This window comes from Budorcas taxicolor, chromosome 8 (genome assembly GCF_023091745.1).
Source record: "Budorcas taxicolor isolate Tak-1 chromosome 8, Takin1.1, whole genome shotgun sequence".
Lineage (NCBI taxonomy): Eukaryota > Metazoa > Chordata > Mammalia > Artiodactyla > Bovidae > Budorcas > Budorcas taxicolor.
The window spans coordinates 41567722-41585482 of NC_068917.1; the positions used below are offsets into that span (position 1 = coordinate 41567722).

The 17761-nt window shown below is 37.5% G+C and overlaps 1 protein-coding gene across 1 annotated transcript in view; it reads right to left on the minus strand.

The window, feature by feature from the left end:
• Positions 1 to 15745: 15745 nt before the first annotated feature.
• Positions 15746 to 17761, minus strand: part of IL33 (interleukin 33) — a 29059-nt gene continuing 27043 nt past the window's right edge. The window contains exon 9 of the mRNA XM_052645263.1: positions 15746 to 15972. Coding sequence (XP_052501223.1) covers positions 15766 to 15972 — 207 coding nt within the window. The 3' untranslated portion in view covers positions 15746 to 15765. The remainder of the gene's footprint in view (positions 15973 to 17761) is intronic.

The following is a 17761-nucleotide window of genomic DNA, read 5'->3' on the forward strand; positions in this document are numbered from 1 at the left end:
CCTAGAGCCAGACATCCTGGAGTGTGAAGTTAAGTGGGCCTTAGGAAGCATTATTACAAACAAAGATAGTGGAGGTAATGGAACTCCAGCTGAGCTGTTTCAAATCCTAAAAGATGATACTTCTAGGATTATCATCTAGTTAAAGTGCTGCACTCAATATGCCAGCAAATTTGGAGAACTCAGCAGTGGCCAACAGGACTGGAAAAGGTCAGTTTTCATTCCAATCCCAAAGAAGGGCAATGCTAAAGAATGTCCAAGCTACTGTACAGTTGCACTCATTTCACATGCTAGCAAAGTAATGCTCAAAGTCCTTCAAACTAGGCTTCAGCAGTGCGTGAACTGAGAACTTAGATGTACAAGCTGGGTTTCAAAGAGGCGGAGCAACCAGAGATCAAATTGCCAACATCCGTTGTATCATGGAAAAAGCAGGGGAGTTTCAGAAAAACACCTACTTATGCTTCAACTACGCTAAAGCCTTTAACTGTGTGGATCACAAAAAACTGTGGAAAATTCTTCAAGAGCTAGGAATACCAGACTACCTTTCCTGTCTCCTGAGAAACTTGTATGCGTGTCAAAAAGCAACAGTTAAAACCGGACATGGAATGACAGACTGGTTCAAAATTGCCAAAAGAGTACAACATGGCTGTGTATTATCATCCTGCTTATTTAGCTTCTGTGCAGAGTACATCATGTGAAATGCTAGACTGGATAAGTCACGAGCTAGAATCAAGGTTGCCAGGAGAAATATCAATAACCTCAAATGTGAAGAAAACACCATTCTAATGGCAGAAAGTGAAGAGTAACTAAAGAGCTTCTTGATGAAGGTGAAAGAGGAGAGTGAAAAAGCTGGCTTAAAACTCAACATTCAAACAACTAAGATCATGGTATCCAGTGTCATCACTTCGTGGCAAATGGGAAAAAGTGGAAGCAGTGAGACTTATTTTCTTGGGCTCCAAAACCATTGTTGACAGTTGACTGCAGCCATGAAATTAAAAGACTCTTGCTCATTGGAAGGAAAGCAATGACAAACCTAGATAGCGTATTCAAAAGCAGAGACATCTCTTTGCCAACAGAAGTCTGTATAGTCAAAGTTATGATTTTTCCAGTAGACATATATGGATGTGAGTGCCGGACCATAAAGAAGACTGAATGCCAAAGAAGTGATGCTTTCAAATTGTGGTGCTGACGAAGACTCTTGAGAGTCCCTTGGACAGCAAGGAGATCAAGCAAGTCAATCCTAAAGGAAATCAACCCTGAATATTCATGGAAAGCACTGAAACTGAAGCTCCAATACTTTATCCACCTGATGTGAAGAGCCAGTTCGTTAGAAAAGCCCCTGAAGCTGGTTAAGATTGATGGCAGAAAGAGAAGGGAGCATCAGTGTACGAGATGGTTAGATAGCATCACCGACGCTATGGACATGAATTTGAGCAAACTCTGGGAGATAGTGGAGGACAGGTTGTAGCATGAGGTCACATATAGTCAGACAGGACTTATTGACTGAACAACAACAACAACAATTTATTTTGAAATTTGGGAGAGAAAGGATCGGGACTCTGTTTAAAACTGCCTAGTATGGGACTTCCTTGGTGGCTCAGTGGTAAAGAATCCGCCTGCCAAGGCAGGAGACATGGATCCCTGGCCTGGAAAGATTGCAACTGCCACATAGCAAATGAGCCCGTGACCCATTATTTTGATTGTACTGTATTTAATGACCCATTAAATTGATTGTATGACTACTGTGTTATAAATTGCCCTGAGAAACATTAATCTAACACAGTCCCATTTATTTATTTATAAATAATAAATATTTATTATTAAATATTTGGCTGTGCTGGGTCTTCATTGCTGTCAAGCTTTTTCTCTAGTCGTGGCAAGCAGGGGCTACTGTCTAGTTGCGGTGAGAGGGCATCTCGTTGCCGTTGTTTCTCGTGTTGCAGAGCATGGTCTCTGGGCTCACATGCTTCAGTACTTACGGCTTGTGTGCTCAGTAGTTGTGCTGCCAGGCTCTTGAGCACAGGGTCAAGAGTCGCTGTGCATGGGCTTAGTCTTCTCATGGCATGCTGAATCCTCCCAGAAAGAGATCAAACCTGTGTCTCCTGCATTTGCAGGCAGATTCTTTACCACTCAGCCACAAGAGAAGCCCTAGTGCAGCCACTTTATTTTACAGACGAGGATCGAGTATGGAAAGGTAAAGTTTGCTCAAAATCACACAGCTATGAAAAGTAGAACTCACAGCTAGAATTCAGATATCAGACTTCTTAGTCCAGTGATATGTTTGCCATGGCACACTGTATATCTGTTTAATTTTTCTTAGCGTGTTTTCTCTCGGAGCAAAATGGTCCATTTGTAACGACTGGATTGCCTAACTAGTTGAAACATATTGAAGGGTACAAATGTCATTTCCTTAGATAAACCACTAGATGGCAGTGTGGACTCTTCTCATGATGTCCTCTTCAGCTAATCCAGGGTGAATTCAGATTTGTATATTTGCACCCTTGTAATGTTTTATCTATTGATATTTCCCTGTCAATTCACAGAGCTTTATTCCTATCCTGAAGGAACTATTTCACATGATTTTGCAAGCAGGATACATTTTTTTATTTGATACATCTTTTTCAATCTGTGTGGAAGAGAGATTTAGAAAAATAAATACTTATTGCTTCTGATATCCCCCAAAGGACCTCATTTTATATTCAGTATGTCTTTCTTTCCTATATTATTTTTATATGACTTTAAAGGATTATTTTCTGTTATTTAACATTTAAAACTAAATTTCTTTCAGAAAGGGGAGCCTATGTGGGCCCTTTTTGTGAACATAAACCGCAAATCTGAAACAGTTTTACATTTATTTTCTCCTAAGAAAGAAAATAACTACTCTACTTTATAAGATTTTTTTTCCCTCCAGCTGTAGGAGCATTTGCCAAATAATCTATGGATGTACTTGGAGCTTCAGAGGGAGATGAGCATGAAGACAAACAGACTGAACAATTGAGCCCTTCTTCAACCACACCGTCCTCATAGCTTAAGCTTGTAGAAAAAGAGAAAAAAGCAGATGGTTATTCTCGAAACTTTCCTTCTATCCCCCTCTCCCTTCTCCTGCTCGTTCTCCTTTAAAAAAATTAATTCAAGAGTGTAGAAAAGAGAGGAAAGGATAAGTGTGATGGCTAATTTTATATGTCAGATTGGTTGGGCCATGGTGCCCAGGTATTTGGTCAAACATTATTCTTGATGTTTTTGTTAGGGTATATTTTGGATGAGATTAACATTTGAATTGTTAGACTTTGAGTAAAGTAGATTGTCCTCCATAATGGGCGGGTGAGTCTTATCCAATCAGTTGAAAGTTTCAATAGACTTGACACCTTTCCTCCATCCTTCCCAAAGTAAAAAGGAATTCTGCCAGCAAACTGCCTTTGGACTCAAACTGCAGCTCTTTCCTGAATTTTCAGCATGCTGGCCTATCCATCATAGTTTAGACTCACCAAGCCCCCTCGGTCATGTGAGTCAACTCCTTAAAATCTCTCTCTTTCTCTATATGTGTTGTACATACATTCACAGGTACACATTGATCCATTTGTTTTGTTCTGGAGAACTGACTAATACGAGAAGTAAAAGGATAAGTAAGAAAGATAGGGGACTTCAGAATGGGTAACCCAGCTTACAAATCAAAGATTCAATTAAAGCAAACAGAAATACAATTAGAACACTGCTATTCTGTCTTCTGTTCTTTTCTCACAATTTCCTATTTTCTAAAGCCTTGACAAATGCAGGGACTTTACTGTTTTTTGCACCATTATATCCTCAGTGCTTACCACAACTTTTGCCATATTCAAGGCTCTTGGTAAGTATTTGTTAGTTGAATGAATGAATTAATTGATGTTTAAGATTCTTAATTGTAGAACAGGTAGGACTGAATGCTCAAAGTCACAGGAGATGAAAATGTATGACAGGTTTAGAGAATAGTGGATCGTGCAGTGTTGAAGGTGTTTGGGGATAAGGTAGCTAGAAGTGAATCTCGAAGGGTATTCTGCTGAGAATTGGGACTTTATCCTTGTGAGAAGCAAGGAACTATCAGGATATTTTAAGGATTATGTCCATGTTTGAACCTCAGGATGATTACCAGAATTTTTTGAAGTTTTAGCAAAGCTCTAAGGCTTTTATTTTTAATTTTTACTTTGGGTTAGATTGTCTTTTTTTTTTTTTTTTAACTTTATTTTGCTTTACAGTACTGTATTGGTTTTGCCATACATTGACATGAATCAGCCACGGGTGTACATGAGTTGGGTTAGATTGTCTTAAATCCAAATGTATCCCCTTGCTTCTGCCTAATTTAAGTCTCTCTGGTCAAATTTTTGGCCACTGACACAAACTGATTTAAAAAAAAAACAAAAAACATGGGTCTTGGATTAATGTTGAATCCTCGAGTTATCACTTAAAGGCTTTATGATCTTGAGCAACTGCTTTACTGCTGAGCAGTACAATTTCTTCAGCTTTAGATATAGGCATAATTCAGTGTTGAAATGTTGAAAGAATTTGCTTTTAAATTAGGAACAAGAAGAGTGTCTATCATCTGCTTTCTTTTAATATGGTACTGAAGGTTCTAGCCAGTGTGATATAGCAAGAAAAAAGAATAAAATGTATAAAGATTGGAAAATCAATAGATAAATTACTAGAATTAATAAGAAAGTTTAGCAAGCCTATTTGGCACAATATAAACATGCCCCAAATATTATATTTCTATACAATAGCAACAAAAAGTATGCTTTAATAAAATTTACAATAACATTAAGAAATGTTAAGTTCTGGAGCCAACCTAACAAGGTGAGTCCAACTAAGTTTTGGCATAAATTATAAAACATTATCAAAAGACATTAGAAAATACCTAAATGGAGAAATAAATTACATTCACGGATTAGAAGATGTGTTATTGTAAATATTTAACTTGTTCCAAGTGATCAGCAGATTCGGTGCAATTTCAATCAAAAGTGTCAACTGTTTATTTTAATTTATAATTTAAAAAGACTTTATTTTACTTTTTATTTCAGCTAAATGGGTCTTCGTTGTGGTACACAGTCTTTCTGTAGTTGCAGTGCTCAGGCTTCTCTTCCTGTGGACCACAGGCTCTAGAGTGCACAGACAGTAGCTGCAGCGCGTGGGTTTAGTTGCCCTGTGGCATGTGGGCTCTTAGTTCCCAACCAGGGATCGAACCTGTGTCTCCTGCATTCAAAGGCAGATTTTTAACTGCTGAACCATCAGGGAAGTCCCCCAATTGTATATTTAAACCTGATGAATCAATTCTAAAATTCATGTGGAAATGCAAAGAACTATAAGAATACATGTCATTCTCGAAGAAGTACTAGCTTGGGGGACTTGCTTTACCAAAATGCTATTAGATATCAAGACAGACAAATGGAGTAATGGGACAGAATAGAGGCATAAGAAAACTGGTCCATGTATATATGAAAACTTACACTGTATATGAAAACTTACAGCAAATAAGTGAAGGAAAGAATGAATGTTTAAAGAAATGATACTGGGAAAATCGATTATCCACGTGGCAAAATGGGCTGTAGATGCATTCAGATTTCAACATGAAGAGCAAAATAATGAAATTGTTAGAAACAGTATAGAAAAATGTCTTAATGATGTGGATGACATGGAGTAGGGAAGGATTTCTTTAAAAAATACGGAAAGCATAAATCATTAAAGGTGCATAAACTCAGCTATGTTAAAATTAAGAATTTCCCTTTACCAAAGACAGCACAAAGAGAAATTACTAATATAGGGCACAAATTGGAAGAAGATGTTGGCAACTGATAAAACTGACAAAAAGTCAGTATCCAGGATATATACATAAGTTCTACATTTAAGTTAGAAAAAAGTTCATAGAGAAATAGGAAAAAGCTCAAAAAGCATTTCATAGAAACAGAAAGCTGCATAACAAATTAACCTATTAAAGAATGTTCTACCTCAGTAGTTAAGGAAATACAAATTAAAATCATAACATAGTACCATGTCATCTTACCCATGAGACTTGCAAAAATAAAAAGCTAACAATAAGTAGTTTTGGTGAGAATGTGAAATAAGAGGAATACTTAGACTGTGGATGGGGATGTAAATTGGTATAAGCACTCTGAAATTAAAGAAGGTAATACAATACCCCATGATTCATCGGTCCCACTCTTAAAGAGAAATTTTTGCATATATGCCCTGGAAGACATATAAAGAAAGTATAGGAATGTTAAACGCAATGCAGCTTGTAACAGTGAAAAACAGAAAACACTTCAGATGTCTTTTGAAAATGATAAGGCTCATTATTCATGAACTAGGAGGAGGGATGGTCTGATTACCGGACATGTTATGTAGATCATGAGCAGTGTCTGCTATACCATCCAACAGGAAGATTCACAATAGCTCAAATTACTTCTTTTTTTTTTTTTAATTTTTTATTTTTACTTTATTTTACTTTACAATACTGTATTGGTTTTGCCATGCATTGACATGAATCCACCATGGGTGTACATGCCCAGGAAGTGTTAACATAGTCCATTATGTTCTTTTTTTTCCCTTTCATTTAAAAAATAATTCATAGGTCTTTAGGGATAAAAAGTATGGTGTCAACAATTGGCTATGTGAGAGGAATAATTTGCCAAATTGACCATTGGTATTCTGGAAGTCTAGAGGGAGAATATACAATAAAATACTTTAAAAGACAATTTCAACACCAACATTGAAATCAATTTTGGCAGTCTCTAGTTTGCAAAATAACTTTGTATTAATTTTGAGACTGACTTACACACAGTAAAATGAGACCATATGAAGGGTGTGGTAAGTTGTTTTGCAAAAGCAGAATGTCCTTTCCTTAGAGTCTACTTGAGTAATTAATGACTATAACAGCTGTTGTAACAACAGTTCATTCCCCATCCATCAAATCATAATGGTTTTATAATGAAGGCAAATGAGTTTTCCAGTACCAGACCAGAGTGACTATTTTCTCTCTGTAGCTCTCAGTTAGTAGCATATTTAACAGTGTCTCGAGAAAGCCAAAATTAACCAGTATCATTGGAATATTGGATTCTTAGCCATCCTTTCTCATCCATCACTCAGATAGGAACTGTTTTTTTTTTTTTTCATTTCGAATCTTACCTTTTATTTATTTATTTATTTTAATTTTAATTTTTACTTTATTTTGCTTTACAATACTGTATTGGTTTTGCCATACATTGACATGAATCAGCCACAGGTGTACATGTGTTCCCAATCCTGAACCCCCCTCCCACCTCTCACCCCATATCATCTCTCTGGATCATCCCCGTGCACCAGCCCCAAGCATCCTGTATCCTGTATCAAACATAGACTGGTGATTTGTTTCTTACCTGATAGTATACATGTTTCAATGCCATTCTCCCAAATCATCCCACCCTCGCCCTCTCACACAGAGTCCAAAAGTCCGTTCTACACATCTGTGTCTCTTTTGCTGTCTTGCGTACAGGGTTATCATTACCATCTTTCTAAATTCTGTATATACGTGTTAGTATACTGTATTGGTGTTTTTCTTTCTGGCTTACTTCACTCTGTATAATAGCCTCCATGAAAGAAAGAAACAGCAGAGAGAAGGAAAAGGGTTGGGGGAGAAAATCTAGTAAAGAAAAAGGAGACTTGGGACTGGGGAAGGAAGTAATATTTCATATTCTAGGAAAAGAAAATGTTGCTGCTGACATTTTGGGTGGTCATGTTACATAAAATGACCTCCAAGAAAACAATGAAAGATAAACTTGACTTCTAGTCCTAGCTTTATTAGTCACTAAGCTGTGATGCCAAATATCATTGAGAAAATGCCTTAATTTTTCTAAGCCTTGGTTTCTTCATTTGTAAACTAGGCAGAGTAATAGAACCACTTTGCAGACTATGATAATGCATGTAAAGCATGTAGCTTAGCGCATGGTGGGTGCATAATCAACCTTAATTTGAAGGCCCTTGGGTTCATGAGCTCAGTGATCCATTTCATTTTTTGAAGTTTGCTTTATAAGTGTTTTTATAACAAGGCTTTAAAAAGAGTCTCCATACTGCCAAGCTTATGCTAGGATTTAAGCTGCAATTTTGTGGTGACTAAATCTAGAAGATACAGTTATGAAATTGCTCTCTTACTGAAAATAAATTAGGTAACAGTAAATCAAATCCCTTATGATTATACGGCGGAAGTGAGAAATAGATTTAAGGGACTAGATCTGATAGATAGAGTGCCTGATGAATTATGGACGGAGGTGCATGCCATTGTACAAGAGACAGGGATCAAGACCATCCGCATGGAAAAGAAATGCAAAAAAGCAAAATGGCTGTCTGGGGAGGCCTTACAAATAGTTGTGAAAAGAAGAGAAGCAAAAAGCAAAGGAGAAAAGGAAAGATATAAGCATCTGAATGCAGAGTTCCAAAGAATAGCAAGGAGAGATAAGAAAGCCTTCCTCAGCGATCAGTGCAAAGAAATACAGGAAAAGAACAGAATGGGAAAGACTAGAGATCTCTTCAAGAAAATTAGAAATACCAAGGGAACATTTCATGCAAAGATGGGCTCAATAAAGGACAGAAATGGTCTGGACCTAACTGAAGCAGAAGATATTAAGAAGAGGTGGCAAGAATACACAGAAGAACTATACAAAAAAGAGCTTCACGACCAAGATAATCATGATGGTGTGATCACTCACCTAGAGCCAGACATCCTGGAATGTGAAGTCAAGTGGGCCTTAGAAAGCATCACTATGAACAAAGCTAGTGGAGGTGATGGAATTCCAGTTGAGCTATTTCAAATCCTGAAAGATGATGCTGTGAAAGTGTTGCACTCAATATGCCAGCAAATTTGGAAAACTCAGCAGTGGCCACAGGACTGGAAAGGGTCAGTTTTCATTCCAATCCCAAAGAAAGGCAATGCCAAAGAATGTTCAAACTACCACACAATTGCACTCATCTCACATGCTAGTTAAGTAATGCTCAAAATTCTCCAAGCCAGGCTTCAGCAATATGTGAACTGTGAACTTCCAGATGTTCAAGCTAGTTTTAGAAAAGGCAGAGGAACCAGAGATCAAATTGCCAACATCTGTTGGATGATGGAAAAAGGAAGAGAGTTCCAGAAAAACATCTATTTCTGCTTTATTGACTATGCCAACCTTTGACTGTGTGAATCACAATAAACTGTGGAAAATTCTGGAAGAGATGGGAATATCAGACCACCTGACTGCCTCTTGAGAAACCTATATGCAGATCAGGAAGCAACAGTTAGAACTGGACATGGAACAACAGACTAGTTCCAAATAGGAAAAGGAGTACGTCAAGGCTGTATATTGTCACCCTGCTTATTTAACTTCTATGCAGAGTACATCATGAGAAATGCTGGGCTGGAAGAAGCACAAGCTGGAATCAAGATTGCCGGGAGAAATATCAATAACCTCAGATATGCAGATGACACCATCCTTATGGCAGAAAGTGGAGAGGAATTAAAAAGCCTCTTGATGAAAGTGAAAGAGGAGAGTGAAAAAGTTGGCTTAAAGCTCAACATTCAGAAAATGAAGATCATGGCATCTGGTCCCATCACTTCATGAGAAATAGATGGGGAAACAGTGGAAACAGTGGCAGACTTTATTTTTTGGGGCTCCAAAATCACTGCAGATGGTGACTGCAGCCATGAAATTAAAAGATGCTTACTCCTTGGAAGGAAAGTTATGACCAACCTAAATAGCATATTGAAAAGCAGAAATATTACTTTGCCAACAAAGGTCCATCTAGTCAAGGCTATGGTTTTTCCAGTAGTCATGTATGGATGTGAGAGTTGGACTGTGAAGAAAGCTGAGAGCCCAGGAATTGATGCTTTTGAAGTGTGGTGTTGGAGAAGACTCTTGAGAGTCCCTTGGACTGCAAGTAGATCCAACCAGTCCATTCTAAAGGAGATCAGTCCTGGGTGTTCATTGGAAGGACTGATGCTGAAGCTGAAACTCCAATAATTTGGCCACCTCATGCGAAGAGTTGACTCACTGGAAAAGACCCTGATGCTGGGAGGGATTGAGGGCAGGAGGAGAAAGGGATGACCGAGGATGAGATGGCTGGATGGCATCACTGTCTTGATGGACGTGAGTTTGAGTGAACTCCAGGAGTTGGTGATGGACAGGGAGGCCTGGCTTGCTGTGATTCATGGTGTCACAAAGAGTCGAACATGACTGAGTGACTGAACTGAACTGACTGAAAACAACTATGGTGCAGATTATCTCTGTGCATAGTACCTCTGAGCTCCAGAATTGAAACTTGTTTTGTTATCTACATGTGGATATGTCAACCATCTCAAACTATTCAAAATGAAGCACTTGTTCATTCATCCATGAATCTGTTTCTCTTCAGGTTTTGCCATCTCAGTGCCTTTGTGCATCTCTGCTCAAGTCAGAAAACTGAATCATTTCCAAATCACTCCATCCTTCAGTTCTCAATCCAGTTTATCTCCAAGTGCTGTTTAAAACTCTTTCAAATGTATCTTCAATCTGTGTACTAATTCCATTGTCTACTGCCATCACCCTAAACCAAACATCATTTTAAAAACTTGGATTATTGTAATAGCTCTCCAAATAATCTCTCTACTTCTTTTCTTCCTTCCTTCCAATCCATTGAATCTTGTCATCTTGCTCGAAAGTTTGATGGATTCCCTTTGCACATAGGGTAAAAACAAAAATTTTAACATGACTTATAAAACCCTGAGTGATATGTTCCATGCCTAACTTTTTAGCCTTATCTATCAATATTCACTCCTTTACCCCATTAATGTGGGAATTGTTTTCCTAGTGTGAATATTTTGCATCAATAATACGGTACACTTGAGAAGACTTTACCAAGATCTAAAGAATTAATTTGTTGTTCCATCATTCAGTCCTGTCCTACTCTTTGCGACACCATGGACTGCAGCACACCAGGCTTCCCTGTCCTTCACTATCTCCTGCAGTTAGCTCAGACTCATATCCATTGAATTGATGATGCCATCCAACCATCTCATCCTCTGTCACCCACTTCTTTTTTTGCCCTCAATCTTTCCTAGCATTGGGGTCTTTTCCATTGAGTTGGCTCTTCGAATCAGGTGGCCAAAGTATTGGAGCTTCAGCTTCAGCGTCAGTCCTTCCAATGATTACTCAGGGTTGATTTCCTTTAGGACTGGATGGTTTGATCTTCTTGCAGTCCAAGGGACTCTCAAGAGTCTTCTCCAGCACCACAGTTTGAAAGCATCAGTTCTTTGGCACTCAGCCTTCTTCATGGTCCAACTCTCACTTCCGTACATGACTACTGGAAAAACCATAGGTTTGACTATATGGATCTTTGCTGGCAAAGTGATTAACAGATGTTTGAGAAGAGAATGACATAGGACAAAGAAGTTTGGGATATTCTCTGAAAGATGTGTTCTGACGAAAGTTTGCTATAATCCTGGAATGAAGATAAAAATAAGACTAGAATAAAATTAACTTGTCCTAATTATAGATCACTGTGTGTCCTAGCAGGAAGATTAAAAGAAAAAAACATGTCCTTATAGTATCACACCCCTTTATGGAAGATAAATCATGTATACATACAGTGCTAGGCAGAATACAATCAACTTTGTCACCACAGTCACAGTCATCCATAAGTCTTGAAAAGATAATAAGATGATGGAGACAACTGGATTTTGAAGGAAGCATGGGAAAGACATTGATAGAAAAGAATCAAGAAGATATATCAGATGTGAAAAAATAGACTGGTCAGAATGAATGTTTCAGGTAGAGGAGCAATAAGGAGGCTGCAGGAGAGAGGCATCCTTAGAAAACTAGCAGGTTTGGCTAAAGTGAGCCAACACCTGTTGAAGTTTAATATGAAAAAACAAAGGTGACTAATGCTAAATGTTAAATGTGTATGAGTTCCAAACTTTAATCTGAAAAGATAAATCACTGAACATCAGTCAAGTGGTTCTGAGCTGGTGATGGAGTTGTGTTAAATCATCAATATCATGTAACTTAATTCTTTCTAGGAACAAGGGCACTTATATGACAGATGGTTACTGTTGCAGAGTTTAATCTATTGTAATCTTTTTAAAATGAGATATAATTGACATAACATTATATTAGTTCTAAGTATGCTACATAATGATTAGATATTTGTTTATATTGTAAAATATAACAAATATATAATTATAAAATATTCTTCCAATCCAAGAAATTGGTGTATTTTTCCATCTGTTTGTGTCTTCTTTGATTTATTTCATCAGCATCTTATAGTTTTTGGAGTACAGTTCTTTTGCCTTCTTCAGTTCAGCACAGTTCAGTTGCTCAGTCATGTCCAACTCTTTGCGACCCCGTGGACTGCAGCACACCAGGCATCCCAGTCCATCACCAACTCCCGGAACCTACTCAAACTCATGTCCATTGAGTCGGTGATGCCATCCAACCATCTCATCCTCTGTCATCCCCTTCTCCTCTTGCCTGCAATCTTTCCCAGCATCAGAGCTTTTCAAATGAGTCAGTTCTTCACATCAAGTGGCCAAAGTATTGGAGTTTCAGCTTCAACATCAGTCCTTCCAATGAACATTCAGGACTGATTTTCTTTAGGATGGACTGGTTGGATGTCCTTGCAGTCCAAGGGACTCTCAAGAGTCTTCTCCAATACCACAGTTCAAAAGCATCAATTCTTCAGCACTCAGCTTTCTTTATAGTCCAACTCTCACATCCATACAAGACTACTGGAAAAACCAAAGCTTTGACTAGATGGACCTTTGTTGATAAAGTAATATCTCTGCTTTTTAATATGCTGTCTAGGTTGAGCATAGCTTTTCTTTCAAGGAGCAAGCATCTTTTAATTTCATGGCTGCATCTGCAGTAATTTTGGAGCCCAAGAAAATAAAGTCTGACACTGTTTCCACTGTTTCCCCATCTGTTTGCCATGAAGTGATGGGACCAGATGCCATGATCTTAGTTTTTTGAATGTTGAGTTTTAAGCCAACTTTTTCCACTCTCCTCTTTCACTTTCATCAAGAGGCTCGTTAGTTCTTCTTCACTTTCTGCCATAAGGGTGGTGTTATCTGCATATCTGAGGTTATTTCTCCCAGCAATCATGATTCTAGCTTGTGTTTCATCCAGCCTAGAGTTTCTCATGATGTACTCTGCATATAAGTTAAATAAGCAGGGTGACAATATACAGCCTTGACGTACTCCTTTACCAATTTGGAACTAGTCTGTTGTTCCATGTCCAGTTCTAACTGTTGCTTCCTGCCTTGCATACAGATTTCTCACGAGTCAGGTCAGGTGTTCTGGTATTCCCATCTCTTTCAGAATTTTCCACAGTTTCTGGTGATCCACAGAGCCAAAGGCTTTGGCATAGTCAATAAAGCAGAAATAGATGTTTTTCTGGAACTCTCTTCCTTTTTCCATCATCCAGCAGATGTTGGCAATTTGATCTCTGGTTCCTCTGCCTTTTCTAAAACCAGCTTGAACATCCAGGAATTCACAGTTCACATACTGTTGAAGCCTGGCTTGGAGAATTTTGAGCATTACTTTACTAGCATGTGAGATGAGTGCAATTGTGCGGTAGTTTGAGCATTCTTTGGCATTGCTTTTATCCACCATCAAAACACAGGCATCTAAGTGACAAAAACCACCATACATTTGAATATTTTAATCAAATAACACTGACTATAGTGATGACAGAAAGTGTTTTTTAAAGGAAAATTAATCACGTAAAATAAGAAAACCAGGTTGGAAGTCTTAGGTTAAAATTATAATGCAAGTACGTGTTGGCTGTTTGATCTTGGGTTTAAGTCACTGAATACCTACTTTGTGCTGGCCACCATGATGGGCACTGGGAGCGCAAAGCTGAAAAAGACACAATCTCTTCTCTGGAAAATTTTAGTTAATTTTGAATCACCAAAAATATTAGGCAAATAACTTCCTCCACTTTACTAACATTGATGGATTAGGGTATGTGTACTTTCACTTAAGAATTTCACAATATTGAGTCATTTTATGATAAAATCACTATGGTCTCATATACTTTTGAAAAACACAGTTTATTTAAGAATATGAATAATGTAATGGATATATTTGGTTACTTAATAATAATTTTAAGTATATTATACAGATGCACATCATCAACATTTAGTGTTTTTCAGAGGGAATGATATAGATTCTGTTTTTATTGTTGTTTCTGTAGTTAAATTATTGACAAAGTAATGAAACAAAGATATATTGTTCTATAAGTTTTTGCCCTCATATAGTAATTCACAGCCTCTTTTATGTTGCACCAACAGTTATAGTCAATATATCTCAACAACTTAAAAAGCCTACACTTTCAGAAAAAGTCTTATTTTGTAAGTATTTTGTCATTATGTTTATCATTTATTGTCAGTATTCTACCTATGAAAAATTACAGTAGAAATTGCAAAGGTTTTAAAGTAAGCAGAAACTATTTAGTAGTTGAGAAATGTTATTATATGATTGACTATAAACTTTAGTACCTTAGTAACAATAAAACACAAAGATGTTTAATGAAAAATATTACCACTGATAGGTTTATGTAAAATTCTACAGCATCAGGTAGAAAAAGCAGAATAAACATACTGGCATGAGAGATCAGGTGATGTAGAAGTGAGGTCAGGAAGTACATTTGGGAGTACATGACATAGTTGGTCAAAAGAAATGAGGAAGGAACAAGTCACATGTATATTCCATAGTAAGCAGGGTCATTGGGAAATCAGACAAGAAAAGGACTTGCACATGTGAGAAGAAAGGATTAGAAAAAATTTTGTTTAAGGTGATGAATAGATCAAAAGTCATGGGTTCCTGAAAGTCAGGGTCAGAAGAACATATGAGGGATAGCCAGTTATTGAAATTGTAATATTAATCCTATGTCCCATATAAGCTCTAGTAGGTTAGAGGACTTCTAGCCCCTCCATAGTACTTGCAGCCCATGGTACTTGCATGCCTGACATATATTGTGGTTCAGTGCTTCAAAAAAAATTCTAGTTTGTTAGATATTCCTCATAATTTCAGTTTTATGTCTGAAATAAAATTTATTTTACTTTTTAATGTAAGAATGCCTTGCTTAAAGTTAACGCAATCTATAAAAATTGGAATTTAAAAAATGAGAGATGAAATTATTCACTTTTAAATACTAGATTTAATTTTCTTAATTTTAAAATTATTCTTGCCTTTTCACATATTCATATTACCTGCTTGGCCATTTAGGTATCTGAAGTTTTGAGTATTTATAAACAATCTTGATGTTTTATTCTGGTTGTGAAATGGTCAATCTGTGTAGCTTCCAGTTGTCTTTTTATTAAGCCTTTAAGGCTATTGTTTAGAATCATGGAAAATGATGTCCCTATGTAGCTCTTTAAAATTGATCTTTGACTAAAGCAAGACTAGGGATAAGGCCCTTTGCTTCTCCCCAGAGGTCTCACTCTAAATACTAAGTTCTTTCTGGATTGAAAGTAGGAAAAAAGTAAAGGTCAGGTGTATACTTCAGAATGTTGGCAAGTCTCTTTACCAGTATGCTATTAAATATTCCAATATTTGTATTGAATATGCAGTAGAATATACAGAGGGAAATGAAAAACAGAACTGAAGGGTTATAAAAAAATTTTTGTACATAATAAGGAAAACATTCCACACCATACTAAACATTCCATTTGCCTTCGTGTTATCTGTCTCTTTATATCTCATCTTTTTTTCAGTGGTAGCTATTGGGGCTACTCAACCAAAGATCTGCAGCTTTCCATCACATTAAGTTTGAGAGCTTAAATGTGATATTCTGTGTATTTGAATCCTCAGGGTCTTCCCCTCTTTTAATTAGAGCTAGTTGGTTATCCTTTACTCCTAGAAACACTCCAGGATTGCTCTTACATTCAAATGAAACACACTGGGAGGACGTCTCATGAAGGACAAAGAAGGCTTGTTCTGGCAACTGGTTTTCACATTTTTGTAGCTGAGGAAAACAAGAGAGAAAGTAATCAATATGGGAGTGGGAAGTTCAGAGTCAACTTTACATCCCTGTGTTGAAAACTAAAAGAGAATAATTATTCATAACTTGATATTTCTAGCAAGCCTGCTTACTGGATAGGGGATAGGAAGTGGGGAGAAAGTGAACAGAGGGCCCAAGCAGGGGAATTTGATTTGATTCCCTGATAGTATATTTTGAGAGACATAATGGCTTGATGCAGTAGTTCTGGATTCATACTTCTCTTTTTGCCATGTGGTATCTCTGAGAACTAGACACTTTGTTTATGTTTCAAGTCTCAAGTTTTTATTGCAGCCAGTTTTCTAGTTCAACCCCTAACTTACCCATAGATATGTGAGTGATATAAATGAGTATTATTTTAAGTTATTAAGTGGTTCGTTACACAGTGTACCTGACCAATACAATGACTTCATAAGACAGTTACTGTGAGAATTAAATAAGACATTACTTAACCTTTAGCATACAACTTGGTATATATAATAGAGCTCATTGGGAGTCAGCTTGTATTGTTGAGTAGTTATATATGCCAAACACTGTTATATAAACTTAGAAATGTTTTGTTGAGGGAGATGCACCCAGAGTTTACATTAGTACCTTGCATGGCTACACTGCTGCTGCTGTTGTCCAGTCACCAAGTCGTGTCCAACTCTCTGTGATTTTATGAGCTGCAGCACGCCACGCTTCCCTGTCCTTCACTATCTCCCTGAGTTTGCTCAGACTCATGTCCATTGAGTCAGTGATGCCATCCATTTTATCCTCTGTTGTCCCCTTTTTCTCTTGCCCTCTATCTTTTCCAGCATCAGGGTCTTTCCCAGGGTATTGGCTCTTCAAATCAGATGACCAAAGTATTAGAGCTTCAGGTTCAGCATTAATTTTTCTAATGAATATTCAGAGTTGATATCCTTGAGGATTGATTGATTTGATCTCCTTGTTGTCCAAGGAACTCTCAAGAATCTTCTCCAGCACCACAGTTGGAAAGCATCAATTGTTTTGTGCTCAGCCTTTTTTATGGTCCAACTCTCCCATCTGTTCGTGACTAATGGAAAGGCCTTAGCTTTGGCTATATGGACCTTTGTAGGCAAAGCGATGTCTCTGTTTTTTTTAACAGACTATCTGGGTTCGTCATAGCCTTTCTTCCAAGGTGCAAGGGTCTTTTAATTTCATAGCTGCAGTCACCATCTACAGTGATTTTGGAGCCCAAGAAGATAAGTCTGTCACTGTTTTCATTTTATCCCCATCTATTTGCCATGAAGTCATGGGACCAATACCATGATCTTAGCTTTTTGAATGTTGAGTTTTAAGCCAGCTTTTTCACTCTTTTCTTTAACCTTCCTCAAGAGGCTCGTTAGTTCCTCTTTGCTTTCTGCCATTAGGGTGGTGTCATCTGCATATCTGAGGTTATTGATATTTCTCCTGGCAATCTTGATTCCATCTTGTGCTTCATTCAGCCCAGCATTTCACATGATGTACTCTGCATATAAGTTAAATAAGCAGGGTGACAATATCTAGCCTTGATGTACTCCTTTCCTTAGTTTGAACCAGTCCATTGTTCCATGGCTGGTTCTAACTGTTGCTTCTTGACCTGCATACAGGTTTCTCAGGAGGCAGGTAAGGTGGTCTGGTATTCCCATCTCTTTAAGAATACTCCAGTTTGTTGTGATCCATAGAGTCAAAGGCTTTAGCCTAGTCAATGAAGGCAAAAGATGATGTTTTCCTGGCATTCCCTTGCTTTTTCTATGATGCAACAGATGTTGGC